This window comes from Furipterus horrens, unplaced genomic scaffold (assembly GCF_987537825.1).
Source record: "Furipterus horrens unplaced genomic scaffold, mFurHor1.1.pri manual_scaffold_1, whole genome shotgun sequence".
Taxonomy (NCBI): Eukaryota; Metazoa; Chordata; class Mammalia; order Chiroptera; family Furipteridae; genus Furipterus; species Furipterus horrens.
The window spans coordinates 54,709,573-54,730,187 of NW_028327171.1; the positions used below are offsets into that span (position 1 = coordinate 54,709,573).

A 20,615-nucleotide genomic window follows, 5' to 3' on the forward strand; every position below is an offset into this window, starting at 1 on the left:
CTACCTATGCCTCCATCTTGACCGGAAGTCCTCTGATTCTATTTTATGGTTTCTTTGTTTTTTTTTTCCATGCTATTGAAGTTCTCACCACTTTTTTGAACATCTTCATAACCATTGTTTTGAATTCTGGATGTTGTAGCTTGCTTGCCTCTATTTTGTTTACTTATTAATTTTTTTAGGATTTTCCCTGTCTTTTATTTGGGTCATGTTTCTTTGTTTCTCCACTTTGGCTGTTTCTCTATTTATTTTTGGGAATTAAGTAGATATTCCATGCCTTGGTATTGTGGCCTCATGTTGTGAGGCTCAGAGTAGTCCTTCTAATTTCCTGAGCTAGGTGCTGCAGAAATGTTTTTTTGTGTGTAGGTTATATGACCTGTCCTGTTGTATCAGTGGTTGAGTCTTGATTGCTGTTGGCTCATCTGTGGTTGAGGTTGCCCCTTCAGCTGACTCTGAGGATCAACCCTAAATGCAATGCATAGGTGCTGTGTGGGGAATGGCTCCACAAAGCTGAATTCGCCCCAACTGGATCTAGTGTCTTCCAAGACCTTCCTTTGTGTGTGCTGCTTATGGAGCTAATTGGGTGATGCTGTGATGTGGTCTGTACCACTGGTTGTGTTGGTTGTGGGACGCACTGGGAGGAGTTCCAGTACTGGTAGATGTGAGGCGCTGCCAGTGACAAATGCTGGACTACATGTTTGGAGGTACGACATGACTCACATTTTTGTGACTGCCTCTGCAGAGCCTTGGTGTGCATGAGAGGGGCCCTGCTGCACAATAAGGCCCATTTCCACCAGTACCAAACTCAAGGGCAGGTCAGCAAAAGGCCTCCCCGAGGTCTTCCTTCACCTGTTAACTGGCTGGTAGGCTCAGATACTGATATAGCCTCTGATGGTACACCAGTTGCTTGTGGGGGTCTATCAGTGAGTCACCAGGTAGGTAGGGGTGTTTACCAGATTGATACAGATTCAAACTTGGTGCCAGTGATGGTTTGAAGCCACTCAGTGACAGTCTCAGGATACACTGAAATTAGCCGCCACCTGCTTTATGCCCATGGACCTTTGTGGTGAGGCCATGTCTCAGGGATTCATCAGGGTGTGGTCAGCAATGTTTGTCAGTCCTACACAGACCAAGGTTTGGTTGTGTGAAGGGAGAACTCTGCACAAGAGTGGTGATGCTCGCTGGGCATGAGCTGGGGAAAAATGGTCCACCCAAGAAAAAATGGCCTCACCCAAGAGCCAGACAACTCAGTTTTTTCTAGAGTCTTCCCAGATCTAGTGGAGAGTCTTCTGCACCAGGGAACCAAGTTGGCTATGGCAGGCTGACAGTAGTGTGGAGCACATGTGCAGCAGGGTGGGGCCACCAGGAGTCAGGGTGGTGGATCTAATGGTTCTCCACTGATGGGCCTAGTAGATCTCCTATGGGGGTTTGGAAGCAGCTACTCTGGCTATAGGGGGAGGGGCACCCCAGGCTGGTGCCTGGCTATGGCAACAGGGTGTGAGCCATGGGATTGCTATTGTCATGGGGGGCAGGGTAGTCCAGGCTGGTGTGGTGCTGGCCTCTTCTAGCCCACAGTAGGCGGGGAGGGGATATGTCTCTGAGGCAGAGCCACACAACTCTGATTCTCCCTGAATGAATCATCAAGATCCCTTCAAGAAAGCTTATACCACAGGACTGGGCTGCAAACTTTTTGGAGGTCATGAGGTCAGCTGAGCTACAGGGGTGCCAGGAGGGTGGGATTGTACAGTCCCACTAGGCCAGTGCAGATTGGAGAGGAGTGTTTGCCCCAGGAAAGATGGTATCTGTGGGCAGTGCAAGTGAGGGACTCAGCATGGGGACTCTGGTGGCTGTCCTCTCATCTCTATTTCAGGAGCCACACAACCCAGTATGTCATTGCAAGACTCAAGTTCGCTCTGATCCACACTCCCTCTGCTGGAGCCCAGTGCGAGTGAGATTTTACATGCTGACCCTTTTAGAAGGCACTTGAGTTTCTATCAGTATCCCATCTCTCCCTGGTGGACAGAATCCCCACTGATTTTTATAGCCAAATGTTATGTGGTCAAATTTTTTGGCTCTGTTGCTCCAATCTGGGGAGCCTAATGTGGGATGGAGACCCCATGTGTCTCATTGGGAACCTTTGCAGCTGAGATATCCCTCCAGATTCTCACTACCAAACTGGGGCCCCACATTTTGCATCTTCGCACTTCCCACAAGTCTTGATGTGGCTTCTTCTGTAAATCCTTGGTTGTAAGACTTCTGTTCTGCTAGCCTTCAGCTGGTTATTTAGGTTGGTTGTTTTATAATTTAGTTGTAATTCCAGTTTGGGTCTGGAGAAGGTGAATGTAACTTCCACCTACTTTGCTGCAATCTTCTGATTTGTTCTTTTTCTAACATCTTAAGTTAGAAATTTAGCTTATTGATTTTAGATTTTGCTTCCTTTCTAATGTAAGTATATTTAAGATACTTTCTAATTTCTCTTATGATTTCTTCTTTGGTGGACGGTTTCTTAATTATTAATGGGCTGTATTTTTAGAGCAGTTTTAGGCTTTAACAAAATTGAGCAGAAAGTACAGAGAGTTTCCTCGTACTCGCTGCCCTCCTCTCACAGCCTCCCTCATCTCTCTCCAGTGTAGTTCATTTCTCATAATAGATAAACAAGCATTGACAGGTTATTACCACCCAAATGATTAGAGCATCCTCTTTCTAAACTACTTACTTTCTTAAAATAACAAGCATGTATTAAATTTATATTTAAAAGAAAAATATATAGTATATAACATTTACCAAACTTACAAATTAAGAGTTGTATATTTATAGATGAAAGAATTATAGCAGAAGCTTTCTGATTTGGTTTCTATTTAGGTATTGAATATGAACATTAATTAGTTTACAGAAGGTGAAGGGAGTAAACTGTTATCTAGATTATGTATAAATACATGATTTCATTCTTCTAAAAAAATTTTTTTACTGTATTTTTTCCATTACCATTTAACCTCATTATACTCTTCTCCCCCCTGTAATCACTACACTGTTGTCAATGTCCACGAGTCCTTATTCCTTTTGCTTAATCTTTCCACCCCCTAATATCGCCCCTCAAATAGCTGTCATCCTGCTCTCTATCTATGAGTCTGTCTCTAATTTGCTTGTTAGTTCAGTTTGTTTATTAAGATTAGAAACATCTTTAAAAAATAACCTGGTTGAATGAGTCATGTTTTACATATATTTAGCATATTAATCTTATTATTGGAGAAGGAAAAATTTAATAATCAAATTATTAGTATATTTTAAAATAATGTTGCATTTAGCAATAGAAAATTTTAAAATTAAATTGTAATGAAGAATGCAAAGTTTTGAATCTATGAAAAGAAATACTAAAACAATTTCTTTAAAAGAAATACATATACAGTTTTTCAATAGTCATATCTTAAAATATTTTAAAGTCTTTTTCTGTTTATGTAAATTATCTTTTAATAAGTATGTTTTGATTTTCTATTGATTTCATAATACTATTATTTTAAGTTTATGAAAATTGTGAGTTAAAAATACTAATCTCATGAATGTAATAATTTTATTTTACATTATGGAATCAAATTTTATCACAGGTTTCGTCTTGATATATATCGTTGTTTGGCCAGCCCGTCTCTAATAATGTTAACAGAGGAAGATCCAATTCTGAGAGCTTTTGAACTTAGTGCTGATTTAAAAGAACTAAGCCTTGTGGAGGTGGAATTCAGGTGGGAATGAATGGAAATTACAAATTTTATCTTATTTTTTCAGAATATTTTCAGTCCGAGTTTTTTCATAAGCCAAATTATAATATATATTTATTTCCATTTGATCCAAGATGACAAGACCTTGCTGCCACCTTCTTGGGATTTTCCTCCTCCCTGGAGTAATTTAGGTCACTCCTGCCCATTTGCTTTCTGCCCCTCTTGCACCACCCTTACATCCCTGCTTCATTCAACATTCCCAAAGGCATCCTAGGGCAGTGTGAAGAATAGTGAGAGTGGTATCCATAGTCAAGAAAACAATTATTTATAACTGCTTTCTGTCCTACCTCCCCTCATTCCTACATTCTATAATTATCCTTGGAGTGTGATTCTTCATAACTCTAAGAAGCAGATAGAATGCTTTCTCTATGTTGGGGCTGTTCCACACATAGAGACCTAGTCCCTTTTCACTGTTTGTACACTGGTGAGAGTGTCTATAAGGAGAGGCATAGCATGTTGACATCTTTTCTAAAATGAAGAGTTATGTGCAATTCTGGCACTTTGCTTACCCAAAGAATCACGCTTATCATTTCTCCTTAGAGTATTAAGCTGGGGTGGGTGGAGGAGGCTTTGGAAAAAACAGCCTATTAAACTATTGCCTTAGACATTAAAATTTTTTTTAGAAAATCACATTTGTAAACTTGAGGAAAAGCTTAGAGTCATTCTCTTATGTTTAAGTATCCCTGGTGCCCTCCAAGGAAGGAAGACCTGATGAAGATTTCCTGCCAGTCCCCACCTTTCCTTTCACATCCAGCTGATGATGGAGCCTATGTCTGACATTGCTCTCCTCCAGTGGCTTGAGAAGATGGGGAAACTTCAAAGTTCTATTTACTGGAAGGCCAAAAAGAAGCTTGAAATTTTCTTTTGCCTTTACAGCAATATATGTAGTGTGTCCTTGATAGCTCTGAGTTTAGGAACTTTTAAAAAATACATGTTTATAAGTTTTTGAGTTGGAACTACATTATTTTAATTTGGATAAATTAAAATTTATTTCAACTTAAAATGAGATAAGATACATACTTGGGTGAATAGATAAGACATAGTTAAAATGTAACCTGTTGCTACTTTTTATTAGTGCATGAGGCTGTTAATGAATATTCCTTTTAAATATGAACTTTCTATTATAATCTCATAATTGGAGTTCTGAGTTATCATATAAAATAGAATTTTTTCAACTTCTTTCAAAATAAATTTGAAACAACCACAGTGATTATATTGTAATCATAGACTAATAACATTAGATTTCGAAGTGATCATAGAATTGTTTCTATGGTGTGTTGTTTTTCTAGATAGGGAATGTGATCTATATAGGTTAGATGCTTTACTGATATCAACAGCTAATTAGGAACAGAGTTGACATTGAAAGTAGGAGTAGAGTTGTTACTAGAATGGAAAGAAGACTTCTTGCTTCTAGTCTATGATATTTCCATCTAAACTATACAGCCATTCACTAGTTCTTCAGTAATCTATTAGATATTAAGCATACTATGTATATAAAATATATTAATGTTACCTTTGATTCTGGTGGTTTTGCAGTCTTTATCTAAAGGTGAGATATCTTTGTAAAATATACTTTTGATGGATGTTCCCATCTTAGTCTAGTATTACCTAGACTAAGAAGCAGGTAATACTTCAGTTGTTAAAGAAATCCAACTATTTATTCTTAGGTACTTTGGCTACATAGTAAATGCAGAGAATGGATGACAAAAATGTTAGCTCCTAAGAAAGAGTTTTTAACTTTTTGAGTTATAATTTTATGTAGCCAGTTCATGGAAGACCCCATTATATAGAAATACTAATCAATGGGATATCTTCCTATTTTCCCTTCCTTTCTTTTTAAGGAAAAAAAGAATAAAAATTATTTTCTGAAGTTCAGTTGACTCATAATTATTTATTTCTAACTTTATTCTTAAATTGTTATATCAGATATGTTTAATATAACTGATATTTAAAAAAAGAATTATCCATTAAAACTTCTTAATTCCTCACAAATTGATTTAAACCTACTTTTAACAGTTAAATTACGTATAAGTTTCAAGGCATAGTGATTCTGACAAAGAATTCTTTACTAGGCATGTTTCAGTATCTTTCTAACTTGATTTTTGTTCCAGTGAGCTCTTTAAAAATTAAAATATTATAATATCAAAAGTAACATAAACATGTTGCAGGCTATTATTTTAAAAAATTTCATTAATACAAAAAATAATATGTATTAGATAGCATTAACATATTTTCTGTTGTTAAGTACTATAAAGGGAAGTTTTATACTAAATGTAGAGAATACCAACAAATGAGTTAAGTGAAGAACTGGTTGACAAATATCAGAATTTCTAGGAATATCAGCATATATAAGGAAATATTGTGCTTACCTCAGATTATCAGTGTGAACACCAGGAACATAATTGTGCTACAGTTTCCCCCAAAACCATGGAGCATTAATGCACTAGTGGTTTCCTTTGACTGTCAGCATAAAATGACTTCAGATTTTGTGTATCACTATCCGAACTAAAATATTACTGAGCAAAACTTTTCTAGTGAAAATAGCTTAGTTAAAGAATGGAAGTGACATTTCTAATAATCGTTCGTTGCATTTTGCAGGACTGATTATGAAGAACTAGCTCGGCAGTGTAAAATGTTTGCTAAAGATTTGCTTGCACAAGCCCGGAATTCACGTGAATTGGAAGTTATTCTAAACCATACATCTAGTGATGAGCCGCTTGACAAACGGGGATTATTAGAAGAAAGAATGAATTTAAGTCGTCTAAAACTTGCTATCAAATATAACCAAAAGGAGGTATGAGGGTTTCTGTGATATATTTAAGTTATTTCCTCAGTAGTGTAGTGGCTCAGAGCAAAGGTTTTGGACCAGCACATATAGTTTGAGATCCTAGTTCTGCTTCATAAAAACATGTGTCCTTGGGAAAGTTATTGAATCTGTCTGAGCTTTAGTTTGAAGAATTAATTAATATATATATTAATATGTATAGTTATAATGAATACTAGCATTAAGCAAGAATTCAGGGGTAGTTGCTATTATTTTAAATAATTTTAATAATAATAATATGTACATTAATATTTTTGCAAAATGGTAGCTACACAGGTAAGAGCTTGTGTTGTGACTGCAGAATGAAGTTTTCATCTCATAATTTGTTTGTCATAGTTTGTTTTACAGATCTAGTTATAATAGTCCTTTTTATAGTAATAGTGTCTTTCTGTTGAAAAATCAACTATCAGATATTATATTTCCTGATTCTTATTTGTTAATTTATTGTGAAACCCAAAGGTGGAGAGGCGCATAATAAGATAACTAAGTTGAATCTGATTCTTCTGAAATCACCCCTTCCTGTTAAGGGAAATATCTATTTCTACTCCCCATACACATACATACACATGATTCAGGAACTTGAAGAAGGAAGGTATGAATTTTAAATTTTATTTTTAGGATAATTTACTGACCATTTTATATATATACAATGATATCCAGTTGACAGTGTGGAGTATTGATAAATGGTACTTTAAAGGTATTGCTTCTATGACCCATTATTTTTATTATCAACATAGATGTTGGAATTAAACTTGTTTATTAAATTCATTTGAATATAAAAATGGAGTCTGAAATAGATAATCGTAGAAAGCAAAATACAGGACCTTTGATGCTAGGAACAGATTTTTTTTTTTCCATAGAAAATTTGAGCCTCATTATATGAGATATGTCCAGAAGGTATCCAGCCATGTAATATGAAAAATATTGAAGGAGATACAAGATACAAGAAACACTGTACATAGGACAATGACACCTCAGTCCTCTTCAAAGCAGGCACCTTGACACCTCATACAGTTCTTCCAGTTGCCATCAGCTGCCCCATCATATTTTCCTGAATCTCACTGACAGTCTGAAATCTCTTCTCTTTCAAAGGTGATTTTAGTTTTGGGAAGACTCAGAAGTTGCTGGGCGCCAAATCTGGGCTGTAGTGGGACTGAGTCACTTGGATGACTTGATGCTTCACCAAAAAGCTCTGCATAAGACGTGATGCTTGAATGGGTGCATTGTGGTGATGAAGCTGCCAATCACCAGTTGTCCATAGCTGCAGCCTTCTGAATCATACAGATAGTTTCTGTGGAGGAATGTTCAAACTTAATGCAAAATTTGATGCAGATTCATTCCTCTACTCAGTCATTTTGAATGCGATGATCACACAGTACACATGCTCACTCAACAGCATCTAATGCTCCCACTGTAGTCAGTGAAATCGTCATTGTTCACACATGAGCATTCCAGTTCATTCTCGTTGGCTGCCAGGTTACCTTGATGTCACAGAAACTGTTCTCGTTATATTAGCAATGGTTGGATTTTTTCTGGAGAACCCCATAGCTTTGATACAGGGATTTTAAGATTGTTACTTTAAGATTACCTAGAGAGTATATTGTTTATCCAGATCTCTGGCTACAAATCCTTTATTTTTTCTAGTATTCCAAGGTTCTTGGTTAAGGTAAAACATTACAAGGAAAACATTAAGTACAAGAATTTGGATCACTGTAGCTATAAAAATATAAATCAACAAAATACCTGTGTGGTTTAAAAAGAAAATACAATGCTAATATGTGTAAGTAGAAACAGAGAATAGAAACCCCGATGTAACGTTCCTCTGATATATATTTTGACTAGACATTATTGACTAGATATTAGGCTAATTTTTGTACTTACTTGTCCCACAACTTAAAATAGACATGAAATTTTAGAAAATGTTACAAGAGAAAGATAACAAGATACAAAATCAACTTAAGTGATAATATTTTCCCAAATAATTGATAGACTTTATTAATCCTGAATAACAAACAACCCTAATACTTAGTGGCCTAAAATAGCATTTCATAATTATTTTATAATAGTTTTATAATCATTTTATTATGCTCTTGGATTCTCTAGGTAGAGACTTCAGAAAGGACACAGCAAAAATGATTTGTCTCTTCTTCTCTGTGTGTAGGACCTCACCTAGAGATAGCTCAAATGACTGGGAGCTACAGTCATTTGGAGGCTCCTTCATGCACTCATACCTCCGGTGCTTGAGCAGGCCCTTGAGGACTCAAACAGGGAGCTCTGAGTGGGCTGGGTGCTCAGGTGGATACGTCCATAAAGGGTGGGCTTCTTGAGAACTGGAACCATGGATGGGTATGGCCATGATGGTGGATTAGCTACGAAGAGATGGTCTGATCCTCTGAGAGCTGACCAGGGTGCCTACGTACAGCCTGGGCTTCCTTACAGCGTGTGGCTTCAGAGTAGGAGGACTTTTTACATGGCAGTGTATGGCTCCAAGAGCAAGTGTTCTTCAAAGTGGAAGCTGCATGACCTTTTATGAACTACTTCAGAAGTCACATAGCATCACTTCTTCCAGAATCTCCTGGTTAAAACAATCACATGTTGAAGGGTAGGGAACATTGATAGCTTGCCTCTTGATTAGAGGAGTATCAAAGAATTTGTATCTCCATTTTAAATATTTTTTAAATCCTCACCCAAGGATTTTTTAATTGATTTTAGACAGGGAGGAACATTGGGGGGGGGGTGACATCGATGTGAAAGAGAAACAAATCATTGATTGGCTGCCTCTCATATGTACCCCATCTAGGCATAGAACCTGAAACCTTTGGTGCATAAGATGATGTTCCAAACAACAGAGCTACCTGGGCAGGGCTGTGTCTACATTTTAACTCAACCATAGAATAATAATATTTCCAATTGGAATTTTATTTTTCCAATTACATATTTAACATTACTGTTAATTAAATCATCATTTACAGAGGGATGGCAAAGACAGCAAACAGTCCTGAGATTGCTTTGACATTTGGGGAGAAGGCTGAAACCATTAAGTTTGGGATGCTACCAAATTGGGTAATTGGTAGGAAAAAGGTATTTCTCTCTCTGGTATTTCATCTTGAAAGACAAATTAAGATTCCCTAAGAAAACCTGAATCTGAGCAGAAGAATAAAGAATGAAGTAAGACTTAAGTGCCTAAGAAAAGGATAGTATTGGGTTGGCCAAAAAGTTTGTTTAGTGTTTTCCATAAAATGAAAGACACATTTTTCATTTTCACCAATAACTTTATTGATTTGGATATTTTGATTATGTCAGCTATCTGCTGCTATTGGCTTCCAGCGGGTAGAGGCCTGGGGTACTGCTAAAACCTTTCAATGCCTAAGACAGCCCCACAGCAAACAATTATTTGGCCAAATGTCACTAGTACCGGGAAACTTCAAACCATTTTTCACATGTCACAGCACCTCCTCCATATGCTGCACAAATCTTTTTTTGTGTGTTTCATTTGCATTTTTACCTTTCTTGAAATAATAAAGCATAATATGCTAAAAATGTTGCATATTTTCTTCCATCTTCAGAATTAAAATGGCTGCACAAAAATTCACCAATTTTGATAAGTTTTTTATTGCATGCTGATATTACAACTGTCACTATACAGCCTAACAAAATTGTTTCAAATGAAATTAAAGACAACTAAGTGCTACTAGAGCCATCATATGGAAACAACTAAATGAACTTTTTGGGCAACTCAATATATTAGGAAATTTCTTGATAAGCATAATAAACAACAATAGAAACTTTTTTTTTTTTTTACTACAGTGTTGCATTCTACAAATTGTATTCTCTTGCAGGATAAAGCATTTTAAAACAGAAGATTAACTAAATATAATTTAAATATATGAATGATATTATGATCACTTGTGTTTTACTTTGGTAATTTCAAACCTGATCACATTACTGTATGTAGAGTTATCAGAATCCTTAAGTTAACTTCACTCTGTGAGCATTTTATTGAGAAAATATTGCTTCTGGGGTTTACAAACTGAAAAGCTTTGTAAATTTTGGTAACTTATTTTCTGTACTTGAACTGGAATTTTCTTTTTATTTGGGAATATTTTTCCTACACACAGAATTCAGTTTTCAGCAGATTAAAGACTATCTTTATTGCATTTAAAATATTGTTTTTATATATATGTTTGATGCTTATACTTTGAAAAATTATTAATTTTTGTAGACTGAAGTCTTTTTCTATGGATTTTAATTATTAATTTTGAAATCTCATAAACATTTTTATAAGAGTATTAAATTAAATGTTATAAATAGCTAAGTAGGCTAGTAATAATCAATAATATGTACTAGTGCATACTATGAACTAGGTACCATTTTAAGAGCATTACATTTAATCCTTGTAACAAGTTTATGAAGTAGATACTATTACTGTCCTCCATTTTACAGTCAGGGAATTTGAGGCTTAGGGAGGTTTAAAAACTTGTTCAAGGTCATTTAATAAGTGGCAGAGCCTAGATTTGAATCTAGGTAATCTGGCTCCACAGTCTATGCTCTTAACCGCTACACTCTTTATTACATGTAAGAAAAAAGAAATCTATGTGAACCATATAAAATTGATTTTAAGCTATTAAAACTTCAAATATCAATTAATAGTATTATCAAATCCTACTTACAGGTTCACTTTACTTTTTTCTTTTGTATGTGTATTCCTTTTCAGTTTGTCTCCCAGTCTAACTGCCAGCAGTTCCTGAACACTGTTTGGTTTGGACAGATGTCAGGTTACCGACGGAAGCCCGCCTGTAAGAAGATAATGACTGTTCTAACAGTTGGCATCTTTTGGCCACTTTTGTCACTTTGCTATTTGATAGCTCCCAAATCTCAGTTTGGCAGAATCATTCATACACCTTTTATGAAATTTATTATTCATGGAGCATCATATTTCACATTCTTGCTGTTACTAAACCTGTACTCTCTTGTCTACAACGAGGATAAGAAAAACACTATGGGCCCAGCCCTTGAAAGGATAGACTATCTTCTTATAGTGTGGATTATTGGTAAGTATTAAGCTCTTTTGAAAGATTCTGCTTTTATTTATCCCATTCTCCTTTGCTTGGTAGCATTATAAATATCTGTGCTCAATTTGTAATTTTACACTCTTTACACATCAAGAGTTTGAATACTGCTATGATTGTCGAAGTCTTTTTTTTAAAGATAAATGTTTCTGAACTTGATGATAAGGGAACAAAGCTCTTATTAATTAATTACATGAAAGTTAAGATGTTTTTATTATCAGTCTCTAAAATTGTTTCTGATTATTAAAAACAGATTTTGCTGATGAATGCTTTTTTTAGTATAAGAGTATGAACCTAGTCTTACATATTTTGAAATGCAATATATTTTATACTTGGTTGAATTTTAAGAGTTAAGTATTTTGTTTTATTACATCATTAGTTTTCCTTTTAAGAACCTATGAATTTTTGTAGTTATATTTTCCTGGTGACTCACTCTATAAAAATTAGTTTTTTGTATTGATAGCCAGACCTCTTTAGAAATTACAGGTTTAAAAATATATATATATATATATGTATGTATGTATATATATATATGACAGTTTTTTTATGAAATTGTTTTTATAAGCATTAACTCTGTATAATGAATATTTTAAATGACCTTCTGTTGCCCTTGCCCCTTTTTTGATAGGGGTGAAAGGTAAGGAGTTCAGGTACAATCTATTGTCTATTTGTAGACTTTTAATGATATCTCCTTTATTTCTCTCTGTATCTTCATCCTTGTTTTTAACTCAGCATTTCTGATTTATCTTTCTATTTGCTATAGAGTAAAAGGATATTGAAATTTAGTCTTTTCTATGGTACAAAACACTGATTAATATGTTTTTGATTGTTTCAATTATTACGTAATTTGAGAACAGTTAATGTAAAATGGTCACTTTTAATTCTTCAGCTATAAACTTAATTTGTGTATTTGGGATTTTTATTTTTATTTGGAAATTAATTAATCTTAAGTAGCTTGATTTCAGTCAGTGTTCTACTTTTAGCACTGTTTAATCCATGGTGCATTAATGTTTAAATTAGGTAGATAAAACAAACTTCTGGTCAGATGGCAGAGTAGGTATACCATATGCTCACCTCCTCCCATGACCACATCAAAACTACTGATAACCTACACAACAGCCATTATTGAAAATCACGTGAAGTCTAGCTAAACAGAACACCTGTAACTATGGATATAAGGAAGGAGCCACATCGAGACCCGTAGGAGGGTTGGAGATGCAATACAGACTGATTCCACACACTGTGGTGGTTGAGAATCAGAAGGCTGTGGAGGTTCTCCTGGGGGAGGCCTACATCACACGCCCTAGTCTGGGGCTCTCGTTCTGAGAAGGAAGTCCCCATAACTTCTGGTTGTGAAAACCAGCAGGTATTGTGGCTAAGGGGATTATTGCTGAATGAGAAGGAGGGATTCTGGAGCCCCAGGCATTCCTTGTAAAGTGTCCGTTCAAAAACTTAACTTGCTGACCAACTCACTGGCTCTAACTGCAGTGCTGGGGCAGCAGTCAGAGACATACTTGGAGGAACTGAATTGTCTGGTTTCAGGGAAAGGGCTGGAAAGGCAGACAGAAGTGCTGGCAGAAGCCATTGTTCCTTTGTTGAGTCCTCCCCCACCCAGCTGCAGATACAGATGGGCTCTGTATCTGGATTTAATCAACCTGGCTAATACTGATAACCCTGCCCTGGTGATTCCCTAAGTCCCTGCCCCACCCGACCAAAGGGTCCATCCAAGCCTCTTCCCATGGCTTTTCCATGCAAAAGGCCTGCCTCGACTCATACTGCTGACTTTCCTAAAATCTTTCAAAGGTTCACAAAACTTAAACAAGTAGCATCTGCCCTTGGTGAGTCATATACCTCTTGCTAAGCAGCCTCAAGCTTGTCAGCAGCCTTAGTTCACAGCTTAGGCTCTCTCAGACACGTCCAAGGCCAGCACAAATGGCAACATCTGCAGATCACTTTGGAGCTCCAGGCAGGTCACAGGCAGCAGCTAATGCTAGTCTGCACCAAAGCTTCTCCCAAGAGGCCCCAGAACCAACACATACAATTGCCAGCTTCAGACCACACCAGAGCACCACCCAACCATCTCAATTAGTGACACACAGAAAGGGTGGACGTGGCAGGCACCAGAGCCTCACTAGAGTGAATCCTGCTCGGTAGGTTCTGCTCCTACACAACAGTCCCTCCACTGGAGTCATAGCTAGTCCTCATAATTAACCAGCCTAATGGTCAATCCCTCCCATTTACATGCCAACAGCAATCAAGGCTCAACTACAACAGGAAGACACACACAATCTACACTTGGAATACTGACCCAGGTGATCAAGAGAATTCACCACGGGGCCCCTCAGGACACCTACTACATCAGGCCACTCTACCAAGACCAAGAGACATAGCAGTTCTACCTAATGCATAGAAACAAACAGGGACACAGCCAAAATGAGGAGACGAAGAAACATGGCTTAAATGAAAGAACAGAACAAAACTCCAGAAAAAGAACTAAACAAAATGGACAAGCAACCTAACAAATGCAGAATTAAAAACACTGGTTACAAGAGTGCTCAATTAATATAGGGGAAGGGTGGTCAACTCAGTGAGTACTTCAACAATAAGATGGAGATAAAATAGAGATAGAGAATATAAAGAAGAATTAGTCAAATGAATAATATAGTAACTGAAATGATGAATACATAACAGAGAATCAACAGTAGAGTAAATGAAGCAGAGGATCAAATCAGCAATTTGGAAGACAAGGTGTAGCAGAAGACACCCAATCACAACAGCAAAAAGAAAAATAATATTAAAAAATGAAGATAGTTTAGGAGGGCTCTTGGACAACATTAGACATCCCAATATTTGCATCACATGGGTACCTACAGGAGAGGAATAAGAGAGAAAAGAATTGAAAATCTATTTGAAGAAATAATGACAGAAAACTTTCCTAACCTGGTAAAAGGAGACATGCTCATCCAGGAAGCTCAGAGTCACAAACAGGATGAACCCCAAAAGGCACACACCAAGAAACATTTTAAGTAAAATGCAAAAGGTTAAAGACAAAGAATTTTAAAAGCAGCAAGAGAAAAGCAGTTAGTTACCTACAAGGGAGCTCCCATAAGACTGTCAGCTGATTTCTCAACAGAAACTTTGCAGGCCAGAAAGGATTAGCCTGAAATATTTTAACTGATGAAAAGCAAGGCTTACAACCAAGACTACTTTACCCAGCAAAGCTATCATTTAGGATCAAAGGAGAGATAAAGAGCTTCCCAGACAAGAAAGAGCTAAAGGATTAATCAGCACCAAACCAGTATTACAAGAAATGTTAAAGGGTTCTTCTTGAAAAAGAAGGAGGGGGAAGGAGAGGAGGAGGAGAAAGATAAAAAATATTAACAATGAAGTGACAATAACTACATATCTACCAACAATTACTTTAAATGTAAATGGATTAAGTGCTCCAATCAAAAAACATAGTGACTGAAAGGATAAGAAAACAAGACCATTACATGTGTTATCTACAAGAGACTTATTTCATATCAGAAGACACACACAGACTGAAAGTACGTAGATGAAAAAAGGTAACTTCATGCAACTAGAAACAAAAAAGCTGGGGAGCAGTACTTATCTCAGACAAAATAGACTTTAAAACAAAGGCTCTAACAAGAGACAAAAAGGACCCAGCAATTCCACTTTGGGTATTTATCAGAAGAAACCCAAAACACAAATTCAAAAAGAAAGATGCATCTCTATGTTTGTTGCAGCATTGTTTACAATAACCAAGATATGGAAGCAACCTAGGTGTCCATCAGTGGACAAATGCATAAAGAAGAGGTGATATGTGTGTACAATGGGATATGACTCAGCCATAAAGGGACTGATATCTTGCCATTTGTACTAACATGATGAATTGGGATGGTGTTGTGCTGTGTGGGGTGGATTGAACAGAGGACAAATGCCGTGTGATTTCATTTATACGTGGAATCTAAAAAACATGCTAAATGAACAGACAAGGCAGAAGCAGACCCATAGATACAGAGAATGCTTACATGGTTTTGGATGGAAGGGGGTTAGGGGAATAGCTTAAAAGAGGGAAGGGATTAAGATGCACAAATTGCCAGTTATAAAAATGGTCATAGGGATTTAAAGTACAGTGTAGGAAATATGGTCAGTAATATTACAATGACTATGTATGGTGCCAGATGGCTATTAAACTTATAAGGGTGATCATTTCCTAAGTTATACAATATAAATGTCTAATCATTATGTGTACAACTGAAACTAATATAATATTGTATGTCAGCTGTAATTGAAAAATAAAAACTATTTTAAAAAATTAGGTATATAAAGTAAAAATAATACACATCTGAACTTTAGGTCAAAGACTATTAAAAATTTCTTATTAATATTTCCTTTTTCCTGTGTTTCTGCTACTTTTTCTAAAATAGTATGTTTTAATTTAGGGAATAATTTATACTTTATCATATATAGTTCCAAATTGCATTGTTATAGATCTTTTCAATTTGAAATTTGTGTATAAGTTATTTGAGTAAGTTAAAAAATATTAGGCTGAAAGAACTCTCTAAGAAACACTTCCTCTATTCATTTAAACTATTTCTAAAAGATTGATGTATATACCTTAGTCATGAAGAAAGGAAATTATTTTATATTATTTATTTGTAACTTATTGTTAAAAGATAGTGAGAAAGAAAAAAATTATTTTTTCTTTTATAAATAAGATTCAGTTGACCTGAGTCTGTATAAGAATTAAATTGACGTTATATTCCCTAACAGTGAGTAAACACTCATTGAATTCAGAGTCATAGTACTTTGAATAGCATAAATATGCTGCTGTCACTGAATTTCATAATGGTAAAACTATGGCTACCTCTTTTTAATCACGATGACCCCATCTTCAATAACATTATTGCACGCGTGCATACAAACACACATATGATTTATTCTCTAATCATATTCTGCCTCAGTAGAACAGTGAAATGTGCGTAAGCCAGTAAAATTCCTGGAATTATTTTATTTTTACTTTTCTCAGCATAGCTTCTACTTTAAACATTTAGATCTCAATAAACCTTGCCAAGGATGTCTTCTAAGCCTTTTATGTAAGGAGATTACTCTGGGCTTTCTTAAATATATAACCTGACTGTGTCCTGAGGAAACTTGTAGGAATTGTTTGCCTGCATGTCTAAAGAAACTCCTTGGTTCAATTTATCCCATACAATCAGCACAGGGAGTTTTGACTCATGGTGACTTTTGTACATTTGTTTCCTGTTTGTTTTCTTAGCCATCCAGAGAAGGTAGGGTTAAATTATAAAACTTAAGGTAGGGGAGAAAAGAAACTGTTGATGAATGTACAGAATATTAATGGTATTCTTTCACTTAATTTTTTTTTAACTGTTAGAGTATAATAGAACAGCTACTATAAAACTGTATTTTTTAAAATGTATATACCTACTTTGTCCAAGCACAGGCAAAAACAGATGGGACCCAACACTCATGGCAAAAACAAACAGTTTGTCTTCACAGTAAAGAAACAAGCAAACAAAAAAACCCAAACAGAATAACTTGAGAATCACACATATAAATTAAAAATCTCAAATGAGTTAAGTGCTACTAAGTAAAGGTCATGGAGCTAGGAGAACAAGCATATTACATAAAGGGTGTTTCCCCTAGTCATAGAGATTGGGAAGGATGCCTTGAGGAAGTGCTAAATGAGATAAGATTGAAAGGGTAAATAGGATATTTGAGCGAGGCCCTTCCAAGTGCCTATGTAAAGGCCTGAAGGCAAGAGTCTTGTGTGTTTGAAGAACAGCAGAGAATCAAGGAGGCCAAAGTGAGGAGTAATAGAAGGAAAGATCCATAGGAGAGGAGGTCAGAGAGGAGAGGTAATGTAGTGCTTTGTAGGCCATTGTATTGAATTTGGTTCTGACTCTGAATGAAATCAGTAAGGGAAGGTGCAATGCCCACTGTGCACAATCAGCAGCAGTGATTTTGGGTTCACATTCACACTCATAGGACACAATAGGCAGAAACCTGGCACCAGGTGTACTTAGCTTTGTAGGATAAAAACAGTACAGCATGGCAGCTTCAAATGCATCTTTATTAGCAGTTCTTAGAGATGTTTGGGGCTGTTTCAAAACCTCATTGTGGGCACACTCAGTTGTATGAGATGTGGCCATCCGGATGGATGTGGGCTATGCCAGCTAGAGAAGTCTCAAATCTAGGGAGAACTGTATCTTATAAGTACCGCGCGCTGACCGATTGTGCCACTGGAGCTCCGGGAACTGTATCTTATAGAGGAGTGTGGCTTCCACAACAGGCACACAGAAGCTGAGGCTTGCGTTTCTCCACATTTTTATATACTTGCTGTGTATACCTTCAGGGTCTGTGAATTCACTCATAGTCTTCCTGGTCCAGATGCAGTTTCCCAATCAGTAGTTATTTCTATAACGTTGAACATAGCTGTCTTTCCATATTTTTCTTAACATAATATGTTTGCAAGGAAACCACTTTCATAGACGATAACACGGGGTTATGTTCCCATGGAGAAAGAGTTCTGACCTGCGGTTAATCCTCTCTCCTTTGGGAGTTACTACTGGGTTTTGAGGGGTTGCTGTGTTGAGAATATATTTTAGGAAGATTGGAGTGAAAAAAGGGAGACCAGATAGGCTACTGAAGCAATCCAAGCAAGAGATGATGGTAGCTTGAAGTTGAAGTGATAGTGAAAAGGGTTAGATCCTAAATATATATTTGAAAGTAGAACCAAAACATTTTGCTGCTGCATTGAATATGTGATCTAAAAGAAATATGAGTCAAGGCTGATTCAAGGACATTTGGATGAAGCAATTAAAAGAGCGGTTCTCAACCTTCCTAATGCTGCGACCCTTTAATACAGTTCCTCATGTTGTGGTGACCCCCAACCATAAAATTATTTTCATTGCTACTTCATAACTGTAATTTTGCTACTGTTATGAATCATAATGTAAATATCTGATATGCAGGATGTACTTTCATTGTTACAAACTGAACATAATTAAAGCATAATGATTAATCACAAAAACAATATGTAATTATATATGTGTTTTCCGATGGTCTTAGGCGACTCCTGTGAAAGGGTTGTTCGACCCACAAAGGTGTCGCAACCCACAAGTTGAGAACCGCTGAATTCAAAGGATGGAATTGCCATCCAATAAAATGGGGGGAAGCCTTCAAGTGCAGTGAATTTGGAGGCAGAGATTAGGAGTTCAGTTCAGACATGTAGGACATCCAGTTGGAGATGTAGAATAGCCACACACCTCTACAAGTGGAAATCAAGACAGAGGTTTAGATATATTATTATATAAATACAGGTTGAGTTTAGAGATATAAATTTGAAAGTCTGCCACATATATGCTATTTAAAGCTATTAGACTAGACTGCTAGACTGAATGAGATCACTGTAAGAGTATAGATGAGAAAAGCATCAGCAACTGAGCCTTTGACGTGTGTCTGTGTGGCATCAAGTTACTTGTTTTCTTACGCTTGTTTGACCTCCCTCCCTCCCTGTGAAAGAGAATATGAAATTTAAGATGATTTTGTTTCAAATTTCAATATTTATACCGAAAAGTTATTTTTTCTTAATGAGGCTATAGCTTATGCAAATGTTATTTGTTTAATACTTTGAGTCTTAAAGTATTTTTCAGTTTATTACTCAATTAAAAGAGCATTATCTGATTTTTTTTTTCTTCCTTTTTTTAGGGATGATTTGGTCAGACATTAAAAGGCTCTGGTATGAAGGGTTGGAAGACTTTTTAGAAGAATCTCGTAATCAACTCAGTTTTGTCATGAATTCACTTTATTTGGCAACCTTTGCCCTCAAAGTGGTTGCTCACAACAAGGTGACTATTAACTGTCAATCGGAGACACAAATAAAGTTTATTTAGGAAAAACATGAGATATTTAGCTACCTAATTCAGAGTTACATTGGCTCAAATCTGTATCTGATGTGTTTTCATTTTAAAACTATCCCTGTGCAAGGGAACAGTGCACACTGTTTCATTCTTTTCCAATAGTTTAAAGGATGTTAATTACCTTTAAATGTTGGTTACCTATTATATGTCAAGCACCATGGATGGTATTTGCTATACTTTATCTTATTTTATCCTCACAGAGACTCTATGAGACAGATGTCCTTATCCCCATTTTTCAAATAAGGAAAAGGAAGCTCAGAAATATTAGGTAACTTGTCCAAGGCCACACAGTAAGAAACCAAGACTGGATTTAAATCCAGGTCTGTCTAGACATTTTCATTCTACCAAATGCTGATTCCTTATATCTGAACTAGGTTTATTTACATCATTAACCTGTATGTAGTTAAAATGAAAACACAAAGTTACTTAAATTAATTAGAGTTAGATATCTTTATATCTGCCAGGGGGAAAAAAACTTATATGAATGGAATTCATTATATAATTTTTCACACATTCCAAATCATAATTTATTTTACACACCTTGAAAAGTAATGTATATATAATTATTTTCTGATGCCTATGTTTTTAAATTTAGAATTTGATAAAAATCTAGCCTCATTGACATTTGATAATTTTACTTTTATAAAGATTTATGCTCCTCCTAGCTCAGAAAAGCTAATAGATTTTATGTTAACTAAAGATTCCTAATTTTTTGACTAATTTATAGACTATAGAAAAAGTGAACCGGTTATCTAACATCGTTTTACTTTATTAAAAACTCTGTTCCTTTAATAATCAGTAGTATGGGACATGTTTGTTAGGTATGCTCAATGACCAGAGTGGTGAAATTACTAAGAAATAAATTTGGTCATACATAGATATATGGTTCAATAAAGAGTTGAGGGTCATTGTTTTTTCAGACTGGTCTCTTTAGTTCTAGAAGTGGGGTGCCCAGATCATATATTAACCAAACCAGGACATTTTGAGAATGAAAGGGGACAAATGC

The 20,615-nt window shown here is 36.0% G+C and overlaps 1 protein-coding gene across 1 annotated transcript in view; it reads left to right on the forward strand.

The window, feature by feature from the left end:
• Nucleotides 1–20,615, forward strand: part of TRPC1 (transient receptor potential cation channel subfamily C member 1) — a 72,845-nt gene that overhangs the window by 30,446 nt on the left and 21,784 nt on the right. The window contains exons 4-7 of the mRNA XM_090283651.1: nt 3,600–3,731; nt 6,366–6,561; nt 11,306–11,642; nt 19,398–19,537. Coding sequence (XP_090139777.1) covers nt 3,600–3,731; nt 6,366–6,561; nt 11,306–11,642; nt 19,398–19,537 — 805 coding nt within the window. The remainder of the gene's footprint in view (nt 1–3,599; nt 3,732–6,365; nt 6,562–11,305; nt 11,643–19,397; nt 19,538–20,615) is intronic.